This window comes from Paramormyrops kingsleyae, chromosome 6 (genome assembly GCF_048594095.1).
Source record: "Paramormyrops kingsleyae isolate MSU_618 chromosome 6, PKINGS_0.4, whole genome shotgun sequence".
NCBI lineage: Eukaryota > Metazoa > Chordata > Actinopteri > Osteoglossiformes > Mormyridae > Paramormyrops > Paramormyrops kingsleyae.
In genome coordinates this window covers 16,727,822-16,746,504 of record NC_132802.1, presented here as the reverse complement: position 1 = coordinate 16,746,504, position 18,683 = coordinate 16,727,822, and the positions used below count along the sequence as shown (strand labels likewise).

At 51.3% G+C, this 18,683-nt stretch overlaps 1 protein-coding gene across 2 annotated transcripts in view; it reads right to left on the bottom strand.

Annotated features, from left to right (window-relative positions):
- Positions 1–18,683, bottom strand: part of atp2a3 (ATPase sarcoplasmic/endoplasmic reticulum Ca2+ transporting 3) — a 40,837-nt gene that overhangs the window by 3,742 nt on the left and 18,412 nt on the right. The window contains exons 7-21 of one of the 2 annotated variants that reach the window (XM_023833014.2): positions 17,013–17,098; positions 16,258–16,722; positions 10,102–10,190; positions 9,667–9,769; positions 8,360–8,491; positions 6,742–6,858; positions 6,143–6,361; positions 5,385–5,720; positions 4,224–4,444; positions 3,723–3,925; positions 2,481–2,566; positions 2,219–2,352; positions 1,532–1,649; positions 881–998; positions 632–664 (exon numbers count right to left, since the gene is read on the bottom strand). In XM_023833014.2, the coding sequence (XP_023688782.1) occupies positions 660–664; positions 881–998; positions 1,532–1,649; positions 2,219–2,352; positions 2,481–2,566; positions 3,723–3,925; positions 4,224–4,444; positions 5,385–5,720; positions 6,143–6,361; positions 6,742–6,858; positions 8,360–8,491; positions 9,667–9,769; positions 10,102–10,190; positions 16,258–16,722; positions 17,013–17,098 (2,432 nt within the window). In that variant the 3' untranslated portion in view covers positions 632–659. The remainder of the gene's footprint in view (positions 1–631; positions 665–880; positions 999–1,531; positions 1,650–2,218; positions 2,353–2,480; positions 2,567–3,722; positions 3,926–4,223; positions 4,445–5,384; positions 5,721–6,142; positions 6,362–6,741; positions 6,859–8,359; positions 8,492–9,666; positions 9,770–10,101; positions 10,191–16,257; positions 16,723–17,012; positions 17,099–18,683) is intronic. The other variant, XM_023833013.2, reaches the window with a different exon arrangement.

Genomic DNA, 18,683 nt, shown 5'->3' with positions numbered 1-18,683 from the left:
TGGGATTTTTCACTACCACTAAAGAAAAAAAAAAAACATTATTCCGTGTTAATTTTATCATTTTAGCTACAAAGACCTACAATACGTCATTGGCAGCAGATGCCGAGTATCACTGATGAATATTCGCAGGAACCCGTGACCGGCATCCAGTTTGCCAGAAGCCAGGGTTGGGCCACATCGGTCACACGGTACTGAAACTAACAATCCACCTTTCGGTGTTGGCTCAAAGCTCGCTATGTCACCACCAACGCCTCCATTAATCCATGTTACTGGCTGCTCTTGGTTGCCCAGGGAAACCAGGCAAATCCTCAGCAAAGCGGGCCATCAGAAAGAGGGACTGAAATTCACGAAAACAGGCGCTCCTTTTGCATTTGGCTCCAATGTCATTTGAGGTGATGGCTCCAACCAGGAAAATAAGCCGTGGCAGTGAGACAAGCTTAAAAACAGCTGCTTTGCTAGTGGATGCAGGTTTCAGGTGGCAAACGGGACTGGCCATCACGGGGCCAGAGAGAGATGGCTTTCGTGGGAGCCAGAAGGAGCCATTATGGCGGTTGTTTTAGCCTGAGAAAGAGTGGCCTTGTATGCAGTAGCCGTGGATAGAGAGAGGGAGAGTAAGAAAGGAAGGATATACCTTAATGTGGCAGGCAAGAGGAGGAGGGTTAGGCTGCAGAAAAGAAAAACAGGAGAGAGCAAACAGACAGTGTCACAACTGGTCATGCGATCTAATCGCTACACTCCAGGCTAAGCTAGTCCACCGCAAAGCTAATCCTGCTATTTACCATCAGGGGAGGTTCTGCTGGATAGAGCCAACATGCTTCATGGCTCACGCAGAACAGATCAGTGCAGCCTTTGCAGAAACACGAGGGATGGGCAGCCTTACCTTCGAGGTGGTTGCGAGAGATGTACTTGAGGGCCTCATCAAGAAGGATAACAGGAAAGGAGATCTTCAAGACCACAATCCACTGAGAGTGACACAGAGGGGTCACCTGGAATATCAGCTAGGAAGGGAGACAGCAAAGCAGAGGACAAAGTTAGTCAAAGTTAGGCCTATCAGACTGCAGGCCACATGCCCATAGGCCTATCAGACTGCAAGTCACATGCCCATAGGCCTATCAGACTGCAGGTCACATGCCCATAGGCCTATCAGACTGCAAGTCACATGCCCATAGGCCTATCAGACTGCAGGTCACATGCCCATAGGCCTATCAGACTGCAGGTCACATGCCCATAGGCCTATCAGTCAGCAGCCAGGTTCTATGAACCTGCAGAAAACCTGGAGCCCTGACAGATCTGCACAGGAAGTTGGTAAATAAGCACTTCCTGATTAAAACAGACTAAGCTTCAATTCTTCTGTTCAAAATATCCAGACAGATTTCTGTAAAGCGAGCCTCTGTAAAGCAAGGTGGGCAGGTGTATTCCATGTGTTTCTCAAAACTAGACTGCAGACTGATATAAAGGGTGGTAATTATGACTGAACGGTTCCCCTCCACAAGGAAGGACAAGCCTCTGCTACCCCAATCGGGAGACTCACCGGCAGCGGCTCCACATAGAGAATAAGGAAGTGCAGTGACAGTGACAGGATGATGGCTCCCAGCAGCCAAATGTTCACCCAGGGAGGCATCCTCAGCAGGGACTGATTCTCCGACAGGCTGCGGGGAGTGGATACCATAGTATCATGTAGGACCCACTTTATTATGTACTCCTAGCTAACTAGTACCATGTTGGACCTGCTTTATTAGGTACCCCTAGCTACCTAGTACCATGTAGGACCCGCTTTATTAGGTACCCCTAGCTACCTAGTACCATGTAGGACCCTCTTTATTAGGTACCCCTAGCTATCTAGTACCATGTAGGACCCACTTTATTAGGTACCCCTAGCTACCTAGGACCATGTAGGACCCACTTTCGACCTCCAAAATAACTTGGTAAAGGAGTACCCAGTAACCTAATGTGTAATTTGTTTATTTTAAATCCTTGACCTTACAGAACAGCGATTGTTTATTAATGAGTAACACTGCCAATGTTTGTTCTTCAAAAACACTAAAGTCAGGGCTGCTTTTCGGCAAGCTGATCCCAGCCACGTCACGTGACCAGGACATGGTGTGCCACTCATAGGAGTCCCAGCCCCTCCTGCTTTCTAGCCTGACCTAAGGCTCCAGGAGGAGCCCGGCATGGTAAGAGCGGTCCTTGTCAGCTAGGGGGCGCCCTCTGCACCTACCTGTTTAGTGCGTTGAACATCTCTATGGTAACCAGCACAGAGAGAGCCATGGTGGTGGGGTAGCGGGATTCGAAGACTTCGCAGTCGATGCCAGAGAACATGGGGTTCTGGTCGGTGCACTGCATAAAGTGCCTCTGTGGGGGGGGGGGGGTTCGCAATCAGAGCCACAAAGCACAGGCGGAGCACTGAGTGACCAGAAATTCCTCTTACAGTCACAGTAATTAGACCCGGTACACTCAAGCCATGAGGGGTTCACCCTTACCAGCTGATAGAAGGTCACTTGAGGTCCCTCCTCGTCAAACAGGTACCACCACGTAGCGGCACCCACAGTCCCCAGGCCCACGTACCCTGCAGTGGGGGCAAGAGGACGCCATTGTCACTAGGGCGGGGCATTGGTACAGATGCCCCCATTCAATTCAGTTAGATACTGATTCACAAGCTAACGATTTGATTCCATTTCAATATCAGTTCGATAGGAATGAGATGTGAAATACTATATAACAGCGTTCCATATTTGGAGAGATGCGTAAAAAGGTCTAAATGGAGCACAAAATTAGAAAAGGAGTCACTGGAAGCAAACTGTGAAAAGCACAAATGAAGGTCACAGGCTAATACACCAAATTCATTCGATTTGAGCAACACAGTAGTATAGTTCCTGAGAAACTAAACCAATCTGTCTTTCAAGGCAAAAAACTAAAAATAATAGTTGGAAAAAAATTGTGAAAGTCTAAAACTTGCATGCCATGTTTCAGAAGGAGTTTAACTTTAACACATGTGACGAAAAATAAATCAGAGGTTGTCATTTTTTTGCATGAAGGTCCACACGGATGTTCTGATAGTGCCTAATTAAACGGCCATGTACAGGTAAGGCCAAAAATACTGGCATCCCTGCGCTTCCTTCACAAAATCTAGCACAACTCCCAGAGGACTGTGGTATCGACATGTTCATTTCTTTTGTTTGCACTGGAACAACACAAAAAAGCAGAGGAAAAAAAGTCAGATCTGATATCCTCCGGCTTACTAGCGGCTCGAGGTCTGTACATAAGGGTCAAGTATATAAATAAAAACAAAAATTAACAAGATTACGTAACGTCCCAGTGTCGGAATTCACTCTAGTGGAATACGGCCATACTTCAGATAGTTCAGCTTTAGGCATTTTAACTGTGTTTAAGGTAGCTACTAGCTAACGGTAGCCATATGCTAACATCAGGGCCTGTCAGGTGTAGTGATGCTTCTGTTGCCAGAGGGCAAAAATAAACTCAGACATTTAAGTGGCACTGAAATATGTGCCGCAATACGATTTAACCATCATGGAAAAGAAACTAGAAAAACTTTTTAAAAAAATGCATATTAACCTGAAAGATCGATCCATAAATTTTACAGATCGAGATCGAGTTGGACAAATCGAGAAAAACGATATCTCTGTATACCCCCCAATTGTGATGGCCACCCCAGGCAGCAGTCCTGGGGGGTCCCGCACCCCCGCTGCCACGCAGGACCTCACCTCCGATAGCTAGGTATCTAAAGAAGAGCCATCCAGATATAAGGGGCTCCTTGGAGTTGCGGGGGGGCTTGTCCATGATGTCCAGGTCGGGGGGGTTGAAGCCCAGGGCGGTGGCGGGAAGGCCGTCCGTCACCAGGTTCACCCACAGCAGCTGCACGGGGATGAGGGCCTCAGGTAGGCCGAGGATGGCAGTCAGGAAGATGCTGTGGGGGGTGTCACAGGAGACGGGGGGACATAAGCATCTGGGGGCTTCTCACAATCCACAGTAGTCATTGGTCCTGAGAAACACTTTCTGCCTTGGTGGGGGTCTTAACGTACAGCCTGGTCATGCCTAACTATGGACATCTCAAACAGACCTTCTTCCAAACCCAGAGGGAGAACTAGGCCCTCAAATCCTCTCATTCCAGACAGTGATAGGGGAACTGGCGTGACAGAGTTCTGGCTTCAGGAACCTTCCATCCATTGCAGGCCCTGGTGAGCAGGACGGTGGGGAGCCCTCACCAGACCACCTCGCCCACATTGGAGGAGATGAGGTAGCGGATGAACTGCTTCATGTTGTTGTAGATGGCTCTGCCCTCCTCCACGGCCGACACGATGGTGGAGAAGTTGTCATCAGAGAGCACCATCTCAGAGGCTGACTTGGCCACGGCGGTGCCCGAGCCCATAGCGATGCCGATCTCTGCCTTCTTCAGGGCGGGGGCATCATTCACCCCATCACCTGTCTGGGGGGGTGGGGGGGGGGGGGTGGACAGGGGGTCAGGAGGGGGGCACCAATCATACCATATCTGCCATGTCCTATGTCATCCATCTTCTGCACTGCACATCTAGTACAGGGTCATGTTGATATATCATTCATCATATTTAACAAACAACACATTTAAGGAAACAAAAAGGTTGTCTTTAATTTGTTAAAGCCTCCTCCTGGATAAACACTGGGGTACGTCCATCTAGCATACTGTCCCAGAGTGCAGTACTATTCCATCCATCCATCCATCCATCCATCTTTCACCCATGTCATTAGCTGTTAGATTATGGCTTTGTTCACTGTCTAATGCAATGTGCTATTGAGCAGACGCCTAATCCTGCACACAATACAGATGTCAGTAGTCATGCCACCTGCTGTTCAGACTAGGTAACCCATCTGAAGCTAAGCAGGTTTGGACCAGGCCAGAACTTGGATGGGAAAACAACTAGGAAAGTTGAGTTGCTGCTGGAAAAGAAGTTAGTGTGGCCAACAAGGGAAGCCTATTCTATGGTCTGTGTGGATCCCAGTGCAGTGATGGGAACACTGCGCTGTACAAATGGCAGCATCCTTCAGATGAGACATAAAACCAAGGTCCTGACTCTCTGAGGTCATAAAAGATCTCTGGGTATCTTTCGAAAGAGTAAGGGTGGTACCCTGATGTCCTGGCTAAAATTGTCCTCTGTGGCCCTTTAAAACCTGGCCTTAGCTACTGTGTGGTGAGCGTACTGGTGCAGAAGGGCAGCCGTCACATCATCCAGGTGGGGGCTACACAGTGGTGGTGGTTGAAGTGGCTCCCTATTGCTTCTGTAAAACACTTTGGTATCTTGAACCTCGTTAAATAAATGTAACGTTTATTCAGCATGGTTATGAGGATGGCATGTGTGTGAGGCTATGCCCGTCACCACCTGGCCACTCACCATGGCTGTGATCTCGTTGAAGGACTGCAGGTACGCTACAATCTTGGACTTGTGGGCGGGCTCCACACGGGCGAAGCAGCGGGCCTGCTTGACGGCCTCTCGCTGGACCTCAGGACTGAGGTCATCGAACTCGCGGCCCGTGTACGCCTTGCCCTCGACGTCCTCGTCCTCGCCGAAGATGCCGATGCGGCGGCAGATGGCCACGGCGGTGCCCTTATTGTCGCCCGTGATCATGATGACGCGGATGCCCGCCTCGCGGCACAGCTGCACGGAGCCGATCACCTCTTTCCTGGGGGGGTCCAGCATGCCCACACAGCCCACGAATGTCAGTTGGGTCTGGGGGAGATGGCAAAAGAGACACGAGTTCAACACTCTCGCCCTCATCCAAAATAAAGTGAAAAGAACCAACACCTCCTCAGTCAGTGACTCAATAATGGTCCAAATGAGCATCACACACACACACACACACACACACACACACACACACACACACACACAGACACACAGACACACACATACACACACACAGACACACACAGACACACACACATACACACACACAGACACATACACATACAGACACACACACACACACAGACACAGACACATACAGACACACACACACACACACATACATACACACACACAGACACAGACACATACAGACACACACACACACACACATACACACACACACACACACAATTACTGGATCTGAGCCTGTGCGGTATGTATGTGAGTCAATGCCCGCCCCTGACCTCATACTCGGCGAACTTGCTGGAGTTCTCCAGGTCCATGTCCCCCTTGGGGGGTGGCGAGTCTCGCGTGGCCAGTGCCAGGCAGCGCAGCGTGTCTCGGCCTGTCCCCCACTCCTTGGTCTGTGCCATCAGCTGGTCCCGTAGGCTTGGAGTCATGGGCACTTTGCCGGTGCCCATCCGCACAAACTGACAGCGCTCCATCACACTCTCGGGGGCGCCCTGACAGAAAAGGGAGGGAGGGGGGGGTCAGTAAGGACTCAGACGGGAGCCTTTGAACGAGATGAATCAAATCAGCTCCTGAAAATCGATCCACGACACACGCATTACAACTTCAGTTACAGTAATTCTCCAGCAAATTATTTTCTCATGGAAATATGTACACGCACACATTACATACAAACACACACACAGACACACATGTAAGTACATACAAACATACAGGCCGTTCTCAACGGATATAAAAATATCAGAGATACACAGAATCTACAGAAGTGCCAATGTAAAAAGGTGACATCCGCCTTTATGGAAATGTTCACTTTATTTTTTCATTTATTTAATATGTGTTCTTTAGAATGTCTGTGCTGAATGGAGGGCGATACCTTGACAAACATCTTGCTGAGGGAGCCGGGCTTGGCGGGGGTGCAGTATACCGACATGGACTTGCGATCGCGGGAAAACTCCAGCGTGAATTCTTTCTTGATCACCTGCTTAATTACCTGGGGGAGGGGAAGGGGGGGGGGGCAGACACTGAGTGGGGTGTGGCCAAGAGGCTGATTCACATTACCATAACAGCCTGATGGGCACCCCCCCTCACACACACACACACACATACACTCACATACAGCTAAGAGACCCTCTGCGTGGGGGGGCCGAGCTGATGCTTGTTTACTGAATGAGTCACGTCTCTCATTCATCCTCTCAACCTCATCATTTTGACTCACTCCCCATTAAAAGTGAGGTCCAACCCCCTTATAAAACCTTATTTTAGATACAAATCCCCCACAAAAAAGATGACTGTGCATTCCAGCCTGTGTGTTTACACAGAAAAAAATAAATTCAACAGGACAGTGCAAACATTTCACCCATGTATTAAAACGGTCTTGTGTAACTCCCATGGTGCAGTTACATAAGGATTATTTCAGTGCTTGTTCTTGCATTTATTACGGTCCCTTGTCCAACAATCGCCTGATGTACATCTGCTAGGTGTTGTCAATGCTGCTTATTGGATTGTGTTTCTGTCCTCTACCACTAGGGGTCACCATTGCGACAGCAGGCACCTCGGTGAAGGTGAAGGGGGCGCCGTCACCGCTCACCTACCATCCAGACACGTGTGACGTTAATCGATGACGTAAGTGGGCACAAAAAGCCCTTGACAGATGTCCCGATAAAGCGAGCGAGACGCATTAAGATGCAATGTCTCGTCTCTCCAGCAAAAGACAGAGGTCTCCACAGTCTGTGGGGGAAACGATGATGTGAAGCCCTCTTCAGGATGCGGGTCAGGGGTGCTCACGCTAGAGCACAAGTCTTCTTTTCACGGCTGAATGGCAGACGTGGCCTGAGAGGTTTAGTTTATCCGCCCATAAACCAGCTCTAAGCTAGAGGTCCTGTTTATCTTCACCAGTCTGACGGCTCCAAAGGGCTTTTCCCCGGAATGAGCCACTTGCAGCTTGCAGCTTAATTTCAGGCATTTCAGCAGGACACTCCTGTCCACTTACATGGGGCCCTCAGCGAGGCCCAGCCAGCTTAGTGATCTGCAGCCAAAGCATCAATCCCCCGTGGCCCCTGCAGGCTTCCACTGGGGGTCACTACATACCCCAGCCACAGAGACAAACTGAGCTATTGACTGTGCTGGCCTATAACAGCTCCGCTAAACTGTGATGACGCTTCTGGCCGCCATCCACCCAAAGCAGGTGTGGCCCTGCACGGGCGTTACGGAGAAGCTTCCGGCCGCCATCCACCCAAAGCAGGGGTCCAAGTGGATGGATGGAGGTTTCTGAGTGCTCATGGATACTCAGTGGTGCTACATTGAGTCTCCTCGAGCATTTAGAACCATCCATCCATCCATCCAAGCGCTCATCCTGGTTATTGCAGTGGGGTAATTGCAGACCTGTTTTGCTAGATTTCATACAGAGAAACAAGTTCTCTGAATGTCATTAAGGCAATTGTGAGAACCTGTACCACACTACCCCCCCTCCCCCCCCCACCCCCACAGCTTACCGAATTGCACACGCCTGCCCGCTCCACCTTGGTCAGCCCAGAGACGTCAGTCTTGAAGACGTTCATCTTCTCCACCAGGGTGGTCAGGGCCGTCTCCGTTGCCTCTCCCACCTTCTCGTAGACACCCTTGGTCTGCAAGGATGACAGAGATGGGACTGCTGACATCATACATAAAGTGATGGGACAGTGTGTGTGTGTGTGTGTGTGTGTGTGTGTGCGTGCGTGTGTGCACGCGTGTCCGTGTCCGAGTGTGTATGCTCACGTGTCAGTGTGTGTGCATAAGTGTCCATGTCTGTCCGTATATGAGTGTGTGTCTGCATCTAGATAATCGATGGAACACAGACACGCATCTCATTGTGTGTCTCATTCAAAAGCATGGCTGCACCCCCACAGCGGCACCCCCTAGCCCCGTAGCCTCCCCCCCACGACAAAAGTTGCCCGCTGGCTGATTCTAATAAACAATGTTTCCTAGATAGGGAAAGAGGAAGAAAAATGAATGGCAGTTAAGATTTCACAAAACAGGAAGCCATTAAGGGGCCTGGCGGGGGCCCACTGTGTGAAGGCGAAGAGGAAGAGGGAGAGCAGCCTGGCAGTCGGGTTTGCACTGTCGGCGCGACTGGGGCAGGGAGCTGGGCATCCTCATTCTCCCCAAAAGAATACTGAGTAACTCATTCGTACAACACAGTCATCAAGTTAACAACAGTACTGTATAGTCCTAGACGGGCTGACCGAGTACGTGCTGTGTAGTCCTAGACGGGCTGACCGAGTACGTGCTGTGTAGTCCTAAACGGGCTGTAATACTAGGCCGGCTGGCCTCCCACTCGCGTGTGAGTGTGTATGCGTGCTTTACATACAAACATGGCCATGGTGTTTCCCTGAGAGAGGCGCTGCTCTGCATAGCAGTTGCCGCCGGCCCTCACGACAAGCAGTGAGGCGTCGCCACACTCCTCCTTTCTGCCTCAGCTGGCGTCGACGTCGCACTAACTGTGTGCTTTGGGGGGGTGGTGGACTCTCATATCTGCAGGACAGCCAATACTGCCTGGGGCACGATGTACCGAGGTAAGCAGAAGCCAAAGCAGCCAGAATGGGGCGCATGGGCTCGGAAAAAGGAATCACCCCCAGGAGGACTGAAGTTTTGGGGGATAGAGCCAGACAGCATGAAAAGCAGGGCTTAACCTAAAAGGAAAACACAGGCGCAGATGCACGCAGCCTTATCGTTCCTCATGGTAACAGGTAGTAAAGCAGTGTGTTTGGGGGGAGGGGGGGTGCAGGTAAGGGTTAGCAAAGTAGTGTGTGGGGGGGCTTACCTCATTGTAATCTAAAGAAGAGTCGTTGCACATGGCGCAAATGGTGGCCAGCTCCACCAGGCCGTCGTAGTCTCCACTCTGCACGGGACGGTCCCCCTTCAGCCTGGGGGGGGAATCATGTGATCCAACACTCAGGAAAGAGGATAATGGCTTCGCCGTAAGAGCCCGTGGCCAGCCAGGCGTCGGCTAAGCTGGGGCTTAAGCGGCTGCTGTGTATCGATTAATTATCCCTCAGGAAGGACTGTTTTTGCATTCACTCAGAAACTCGCCGAAGACGAGACGTAAATATACACAAAGCGGGGAAAGCGGGCTGGGAGGTGACCAGCTCGAATAGCTGGTGTGTGTCCTCCATATCAATGTCAGACACATCCGGGCGGATGGACCATGAGGTAGGATGAGGCAGCTGTGCATGTGGGGTGGGGGCGACGCACTCACACTTGTCCTTCAGGGGCATACGTCGAGCCAGTGATGGAGAACTCCAGAAGGGAGCAGTCAGCACCGTCCACCCGGTCCATCACGAACATCTGGAAGGGAGAGAATAAGGATTCGAACAATCAGTTCACAATCTCTTTTCCGGAAAACATTGCAGGGAGCCGAACGCAGCACGAGGTGCTCTTCTGTAAGTGCGCCCAGGAGAGGATCAGATAATAGCTTCCCTTTGGGATGGCTAAGGGGTCCTCCTGGGCTGTGGGGATTTGGAGGATGGAATGGGGGACTTAATAAAAACCCTTAGGATTTTATAGACCAGGAAATCGCCATCTTGGGTAAGGGACACAGAACAACAGCAGACACTTTCACTGGAGAGGTATCAGAAGCACTGAGAAAACTTTGCTTTATGCCACCGAAATTTAGTGGAGGAGCTCATCCCCTCGCCCCCTATAACATCAAACAAAACCTAATTTATGCATTTTCTACATTTATATTAAAATTTCACTCTTTCACTATTATGCATGTAATTCAATATTAACAGGGTTGCCCGTCGTGCAGGTATTTCAACTTTATATTTGTGATCTCCCTCGTGCAGGTATTTTAACATTAACACCATGTTGGCACAGTGCTACACGCTGGGCAGTTATAAGCTCACTCACAGTAGATGGTGAAGAAAGAAGCTATTCAGTGGAACAGTGCAACAGGAGTTGCTGAATAGGAAAGGGAAACAGGAAAAAGTGCAAAAAAATGGAAAACTGCACACACGACAAAGGGATTCCCCCCTGCTGAGAGCAGCCAATCAGAGACTGCCTGACGTCACTCAACTTTTTTTTTCCCTCTCTTTCCTTTTTCCAGTAAACAGCTGGGAGTTCCTCAGTGATACTGACCCAGCATAAACCCTCCGTGTCACTCCAGTCAGAATAGGGCCTTTCAGCTGCACCCAAAGTGCCCCCCGTGCATCTCCCCCGCTCTCTTCTGGAACGGCAATGCGTGAGAGGGAACCGAAAGCCCTCTAGTCAGACCCTGCCCCCCACCTTAACACAGATGTCAACGGCTCTCTTCAAGGCACTTGGGCTCTTGCAGGGCTTCCCGCGTACTCCAGTGATTATGGGAGAGCCATAAAACACTCGTGGGAGGGAGAGGGGCCGTGGAAACACTGACATGATGACACCAAGGGGGTTACGTGAGGGCGCGCACAGCCGCGAGGCGCTGGGAGGTGTAGTGGGACTCGCCTTGAGCGCCCCCCAGCTGCTCTGGCATCAAATTCCCCAGGGAAGATTTTCTGCTCCACACACACACACAAACACACACACACACAAACACACATACACACACACAAACACACAGATGTGCCATGCTTATACTCAGCGAGCCACAAGTAAATCCAGTTCAATATCAACTAAAGGAATCAGCTTTTGAATAAAACATCCTGTTTTCTGAGAACTGTGTGTTTTTAAAAACAAGTTGCGTGACACTGTCGCCTGCCAGCCACCCACCACAGGGGGGCGCCACAAACAGAGCAGAGAAGGCTCGACCCACAGAGCCAAAGAAACACACTAAAAAAACAAAAACAATAACCGGTGACAGTGGGGTCCACTGAGAAAGTGGCCTTGGCCCCAAGGGTGAAAGGCAGCTGCCTTCTCCACAGGAGCATGACAGCCTGTTGACGGTCCCACACTGAAGGGCTTCGTGGGCTGTTTAGGAGGACATGAGGGGCACGGGATGAGGCCAAGGGCACCGTGCCCCAAGATCTCCATCCCCCAAGTGGCCAGGCTAAGGACACGTCCTGCCAGTGATGCAGGTGGTAAACCTGCCTCAAGGGGGCAGTGTACTGCAGGGGCGGCAAGCTGAAGCTTGCACACACAAAGCTGACCATGCTGCATGCTGCTCAACACAATGTCTAGAAGACATGATGAGCTTTGAAAGGTAGTAAAACTAAAACATTTCCAGCCGTTTGGGGTGAGATTTCAGGTTCAGAAGTTTAAGGTGATTTCTTCAGGAAAGCAAACCGGATTATTTTCTGGCCACGTCACTCGCTTCCCTCGCGAGCCTCAACTTGGCTGCTCCGTGAATGTCGTGCTGGTACTGGCCCCACCCACACTAATCTGGCTGTAAGGCCGGGACAGGAACCAGCCACATGCCGAACCCTCCCGTCCAGGTAACCCCCCCCCCCCATTCCAGTTCACCCTGCGCTCTACGCTATGCCCCCCCAGTCCTAACAAGAGTCATTCCCAGCCTTTTCTGTTAGGTCCGCCAGGCCAAAGCGCTCCATCACGGGCAGCGGGCTCTGCCGAACCCCCCCCCCCGCCCCCCCCCCACACACACACACACACACACACACACACACACACACACCGCCTGGCCACTCTTCATCTTTATTTCTTACCTTGTCTCTGAGTAATGTTACCACTGTGACCCCCGCCCCCCTCTAGCTTAAGCAGCTGTAATTGAATTACTGTTTAATTTCCAGCTGCCGTAATAACATTAGCCACAGTAGTGGGGGGGCGCAGGGGAAGCGAGCGGACCGCCAAACTCTCAGCCCTAAGAAAAAAATGGGAACGGGAAGCTAAAAAGGGGGGGGGGGGGCAGGAAACTCCCGGACAGCAGGTGGGTAATAGGGAAATGCAGGCCGGTCCAAAAACACGGGATAAAGTCTGGCCCTCAGACACAATCACGCACATTCTTGCACTCGGATGGCAAGATTAAAGGCAGGATGACCGACTCCCATAAGCAAGAAGGTTCTAGAGAGACCCCCAGGGGCACTCAGGAAGGAGGAGGAAGAGACAATAAATAAACGGCAACGACGATAAGATCAGGACCAAAATCGGACTACGCATCATCAAGCCACTTACCCCCAGGTCCCCACAGATCCAAAACAAATCTGCACCCAGAATTTACATACCAGTCACTGCCGCTCACCCCTCAGTGTCACAGACAGCCCCCCTGCCCGCGTCCGTGTGCCCCCTTGCCCGCGCCTACCCGCGTCCGTGCCCCCTTCCCCTGGCCCGCGCCTGCCTGCCCGCGTCCGTGCCCCCCTGCCCGCGGTTGCCCACGTCCGCCTGCCCGTGTCTGTGCCCCCCTGAACATGTCCGTGTGCCCCCTTCCCCTTGCCTGCATCTGCCCGTGTCCGCGCCCCCTTCCCCTTGCCCGCGCCCTCTTGTACGTGTCCGTGTGCCCCCTTCCCCTTGCCTGCATCTGCCCGTGTCCGCGCCCCCTTCCCCTTGCCCGCGTCCGCCTGCCCGTGTCTGTGCCCCCTTGTATGTGTCCGTGTGCCCCCTTCCCCTGGCCCACGTCTGCCCACATCCGCCTGCCCGTGTCTGTGCCCCCTTGTACGTGTCCGTGTGCCCCCTTCCCCTTGCCCGCGTCTGCCCGCGTCCACCTGCCCGTGTCTGTGCCCCCTTGCACGTGTCCGTGTGCCCCCTTGCCCGCGGCTGCCCGCGTCCGCCTACCCGTGTCTGTACCCCCCTGAACATGTCCGTGTGCCCCCTTCCCCTTGCCTGCGCCTGCCCGCATCCGCGCCCCCTTCCCCTAGCCTGCGCCTGCCCGTGTCCACCTGCCCGTGTCTGTGCCCCCCCGCTCGCGTCTGCGCCCGCCTGCTCATGTCCATCTTTGTTTGTTTGTTTACCTTCCTCGCTTCCTTTTCACCCGCCGCTCGTCCAGCTGGACACGGAGGCGCCCCACCTCACCTCGCCCCACCCCCTGTGCCCGAGCCACAGATGGCAGAGTTTTCCGAGAGCCGCGGCCGGGCTCACTGCAGAGGTCATGCCGCCACGCTGCTGGGAGAGTCCCGCTCTGACATTTAACAAACAAAGGGACCCGCCACTGCAGACCAGCCTCTCTTTGGCATGTGACTGCCATTGCTTTACTGCTTGATTATAGGAATGTGCTTTCCCCCAACCCCCCCCCCCACCCCCATGGCGGGGGGGCGGGCAGTCATTTCAGTCCAAACACGAGCAAGCTTTTCCCTCACGGTCACACCCTTTAGGTCACCAGTGCTTTACCGCTTTCAAGCCAATCAGGGCTGGATTTCACCCCCCCCAATAATATTCTCCATTACAGACAATGTATGAATGTAAGTAAGCCCACACAGGGCATGATGGGTACCAGATGATGCTTGGCGCTGGCGGCCCGTGTCTCCCTAACAGACCCAAACAGACCCGCCCAGTCGGATGCATCTTAAGTTTGCTTAAGTGAAACACCCCCCCCCCCACTGAGTACAGGAGACGATGGAGGTCATGATGAGATTAACAGCTCATCGAAGGCAGGAAGCAGCAGGGAAGACCCGGGGGGGGGGGGGGGGGGGGGGGCTGAAAGCTGCAGACACCTGGATATGCTCAGCTGTGCAGCCAGCTGAGAACCAGCATACAGACGGGTGGGGGGGTGGTCTACGTTCCCCGGGGTCACCGGGCATGTTGGCGTCTCTATGATCTCACACCACAGTGTGGCCGGGCTGTCCAGGATAACTGAACTCATTATCTGGGCAATAATTCATCCCTCCTGGAGCGTCTGCTGTCAAATCCAACGCTTTTCAAAAGCTAACGAGTCAAATCCTTAAACGGTGCAATTCCCTGCCAAGGCAGCAGCTATTACAGACTAAAATAACAAAATAACAATTAGACATATTATTGAAAGTAATGATCTATTAAATGAATATGTGAAATGCCCTTCTTGTTGAGGACGGAGCTGGTTTCCTCCAGACTAAAGATTCCAATTTTATTACAAGCACAGGAGACCATCGGCCCGGCTGCAGGGAGCATCTCCGGTGCTGTGTAATACGATTGCCTCAAAGGGCAGGTTTTCCCAGAATCCTCGGAGGCCTCTGCAGGAGATCGGGGGAGCCGCAGAAGCCGACGAACGTCACTGCCCTCAGCAGCGCCAAGAAACTCGCAAACATCTACCATCCCGACTCACGGATACCTTGTGAGGAAAGAAGCAGTAACAGGGTTCCCCTTTGCGCCCTGAAAGGACAATGGGTGGAACCCCTGAATGGAGCAGCTGGATGGGCTGCTATGGGCCCCTGGAAGGAGATCCGGTGAGATCCAACAGCATTCACCCAACAGTTTAGCTGAGCTCAGCAGAATGGACCGATGCACGTCTGTGATATGAAACAGGTACTGGGAGACACTACAGGAATCAGCTCCGCAAGCCATTAACCCGTCCAGATGCAGGAAACGGATCCAGATAACCATAGGTGCGGAATGATCTGGAAAACGTGACGGCTGGCTTTTAATGAGCTCTGGGGCACTAGATGAACGCCAGGCTGATCCTAGAGCACGTGCTTGGCCCGTCCCAGAACACCAAGGCATGCAGATGACAAGACCAGCAAGACACGTTATAGCTGTACAGTCAAGGAAGAATGCACAGGCCAGCACAGGCAAGCAAAGGAGAGCACAGGCAAGCAGAGGAACTTGGAGATCGTGCTGAGGGGTTGGGGGGGTGGGGGCCACTAACAGGCTCTCTGTTATCCGGGGTCTGGCCTGGCCTCCAGTAAATGGGCACCAAACAGCAAAGTGCAGAAAGAAAATCTGTGACGGGAACCCGCCTAGGTGTGAGAACTAGGAAACCTGGGAAAGGGAAGGTTCCATGAGCGAGTGTGTGCGTCCGCATGCAGGAATGCGCTTGCATGGAATAGAAGGTATGTAGGCGTGTTTACGGGCATCGGTCTCCAAAGTCAGCCTACCTCTGTACACACACCCACACGCACACGTGTGTGAGAGTGTGGGTGCGTAAGTGTGAGATTCGCTGGTTCAAATGTTAAAAACCAGACAACGGCTTGACAACTCAGGGCTCATATAACGTTTTTTAAAATTCCCCTGTCAAGAAATGTCTAGAGAGGAAGCAAACGTGCTTTTTGATCACAGCAACCGTGACATGCAGCACTGCAGCTGTGGCAACGGGAGACGAACACAAAAACCTCCGGAAGTTTCTGCTTCTCCACCTCGATCCAAAAACCAGCGTGAAAGTTGTTCTGCGGTGCCAACAGCGGCCTGATCCCACAGGAGCGGCAGAATTTGGAACCGTCTGCAGGAGAGTGGTCTCCTGCGGAACAAAAGGCTCCCACTCCAGGGAAACATGGAAACAGGCGCAGCAGAAGAGTGGAGAGTTCTCTGCTGGGGATGTGGGAATGTCTCCCTGATTGGCTGAACCCTCCCGCCCACTCACCCGGCACACAGACATCTGATTGGTGGTGAGGGTGCCCGTCTTGTCGGAGCAGATGACGGAGGTGCAGCCCAGTGTCTCGACGGAGGGAAGGCTGCGCACGATGGCATTCTTCTTGGCCATGCGGCGTGTACCCAGCGCCAGGCAGGTGGTGATGACGGCGGGCAAGCCCTCTGGGATGGCTGCCACGGCCAGCGCCACCGCGATCTTGAAGTAGTAGATGGCGCCACGCACCCAGGAACCACCGTGGACCGGGTCGCCAAAGTGTCCGATGTTGATGACCCACACGGCGACGCAGATCAGCGAAATGACCTTGGAGAGCTGCTTGCCGAACTCGTCCAGTTTCTGCTGCAGCGGCGTCTTCTCCTGCTCCGTGGCCGCCATCTGGTTGCGGATCTTGCCGATCTCTGTGGAGACGCCGGTCGCCACCACCACGCCGATGGCTCGACCCGCCGCAATGTTGGTGCCCTGCGACCGCAGACAATACAAAAGCAGGGTCACCTGAGATGCTGTCGTCTCACCACAAGGGGCAGAACTGATGATACGGCATTCTTTAAAATGGGATGTTAATGAAACTTTAAAAATATTCTAAACATTTCCGTTTTCTCATATGTAATGTGACTGATTTAGTGAATGGCTGTAATAAACTAGTGATATCACTTTAAAAGAGTCTCTGGCGGCCACATTCAGATCTCAAACGGAAGTGCTTCACTGGGGCAATTATCTACCTTGGTGTCGTGCCAGGGGGAGGGACTTACCGAAAACAGCATGTTTTTCTTGTCTTGATTGACAGCCCTCGGATCAGGAACCGGGTCTGTGTGCTTGATGACAGACACTGACTCACCTGCAGTCAGAAACGAGTGTCACGCAAGGTCGGCCATGGCCTCAGGGGTCCCCGCCCCTCGGGACACGCCGACAGGAACACGCCTGATAAAAGCAGTCTGACTACTTGGGGGGGGCAGGGGGGCAGGGAGGAACACAGCCTTTGTTAACAGAGTGGAACTTCCCAATGTGACGGTGATGGAAGATGCGATTGTTTGTTGACGCCGAACAGAGGCTCTAAGCTTTTCTCCTACTCTGCTCAGAGCTTTGAGAACAAACATTTTGGGGTGTGGCAGGTGTCTGCGCTCTGTCTGTATCCAGGGTGACCATCCGGCCACACGGGGTGACAAAGAGCCACCAAACGTGGAGGCAAGATGGATCAGCCACTCTCAGAATATAGAAATACCTTAAATAGGCCTGTCAAGATAATTACGTTACTGAATTATTAAATAATATATGGACATAACCCTGATAATTTTTTCTGACCTTGGTATTGGCAGATTGTGTTTACATAAGAATGAACACGGCTTCTGCCCTCTTGTCTGCTCTTTGTGTCGCATGCGTGGTTCAGGGTTGATTCATATTTCACATGAAAGATGTGTGATGTTTTGCGTGCGACACAGTGCCAGACCTTCCATGGTCTTGAATGCTGATATTTCCAGAGCCAACAAACCATGATGTCAGGCCTGGGGTGGCGCTGTAGAGCAAAGCTGCTCTTAAAAGTCCACATTTATGAAATGTGGTATGGATGTTACAAGAATAAAACTAACCATGCACAATGTGCGTACAGTACGCAAGGCAGGGTTATAATTCTCAACAAAAACTTTTCCATAAACTGAAATAAAATAAGATCTGAAAATATAAATGAGAACTACAACTGAACGAGAACTATAAATATTCTGAAACCAACTGAAATAAAGAAACAAACGTCAAATACTTCCTGTTACCATTTTAAAATACTATATAGCTAAAGTGATGATTTGTTTATCTTTGGTCTTCTTGTGCAATGCACTTGAACCACAGAAATAGCCAATGGCACAATAGTGAGACACTTTGTAGAAGCCAGTAAAGTCCTACAACTTATCATCTATCCCTAGAAATAAAATGATTAAAACCTAAAGTAAAATATATAACAACTAAATAGATTAATGTCTTTAAAATAAAAACTAATGAAACCATACCGAAAACTAAAACTAACCTACATTTCAAATGAAAAAAGCAATAATATAAAACAAAATTTAAAAATCAAAATAATAAGACTGATGCAAAAACATACAGGAAGTGTTACGGTACAAATACATAGAGGGTGGAAAAGGTATCTATATACAATCTTTGGTGCGACTACCTTCTGGCCTCCTGCTGCCTTTCACCTGGCCAACGAACAATCGAGGTTCGTTTGCATCACTGAGCAGAGCCTCCGCAAACCTGGGATGCCAGTATATTGCCTTTTAAGGAATAAATGACTCTCTATAGCCCCGTGCCACATTGTTTAATATTTAGTGCAATTTTTTTGTTAACAGAGCATGATAGTTCATTTTATGTATATTTTTTGGTTGTGTAGTTCTATTTATTTAGGATATTTACATTTTTTGACATTACAATTCCAA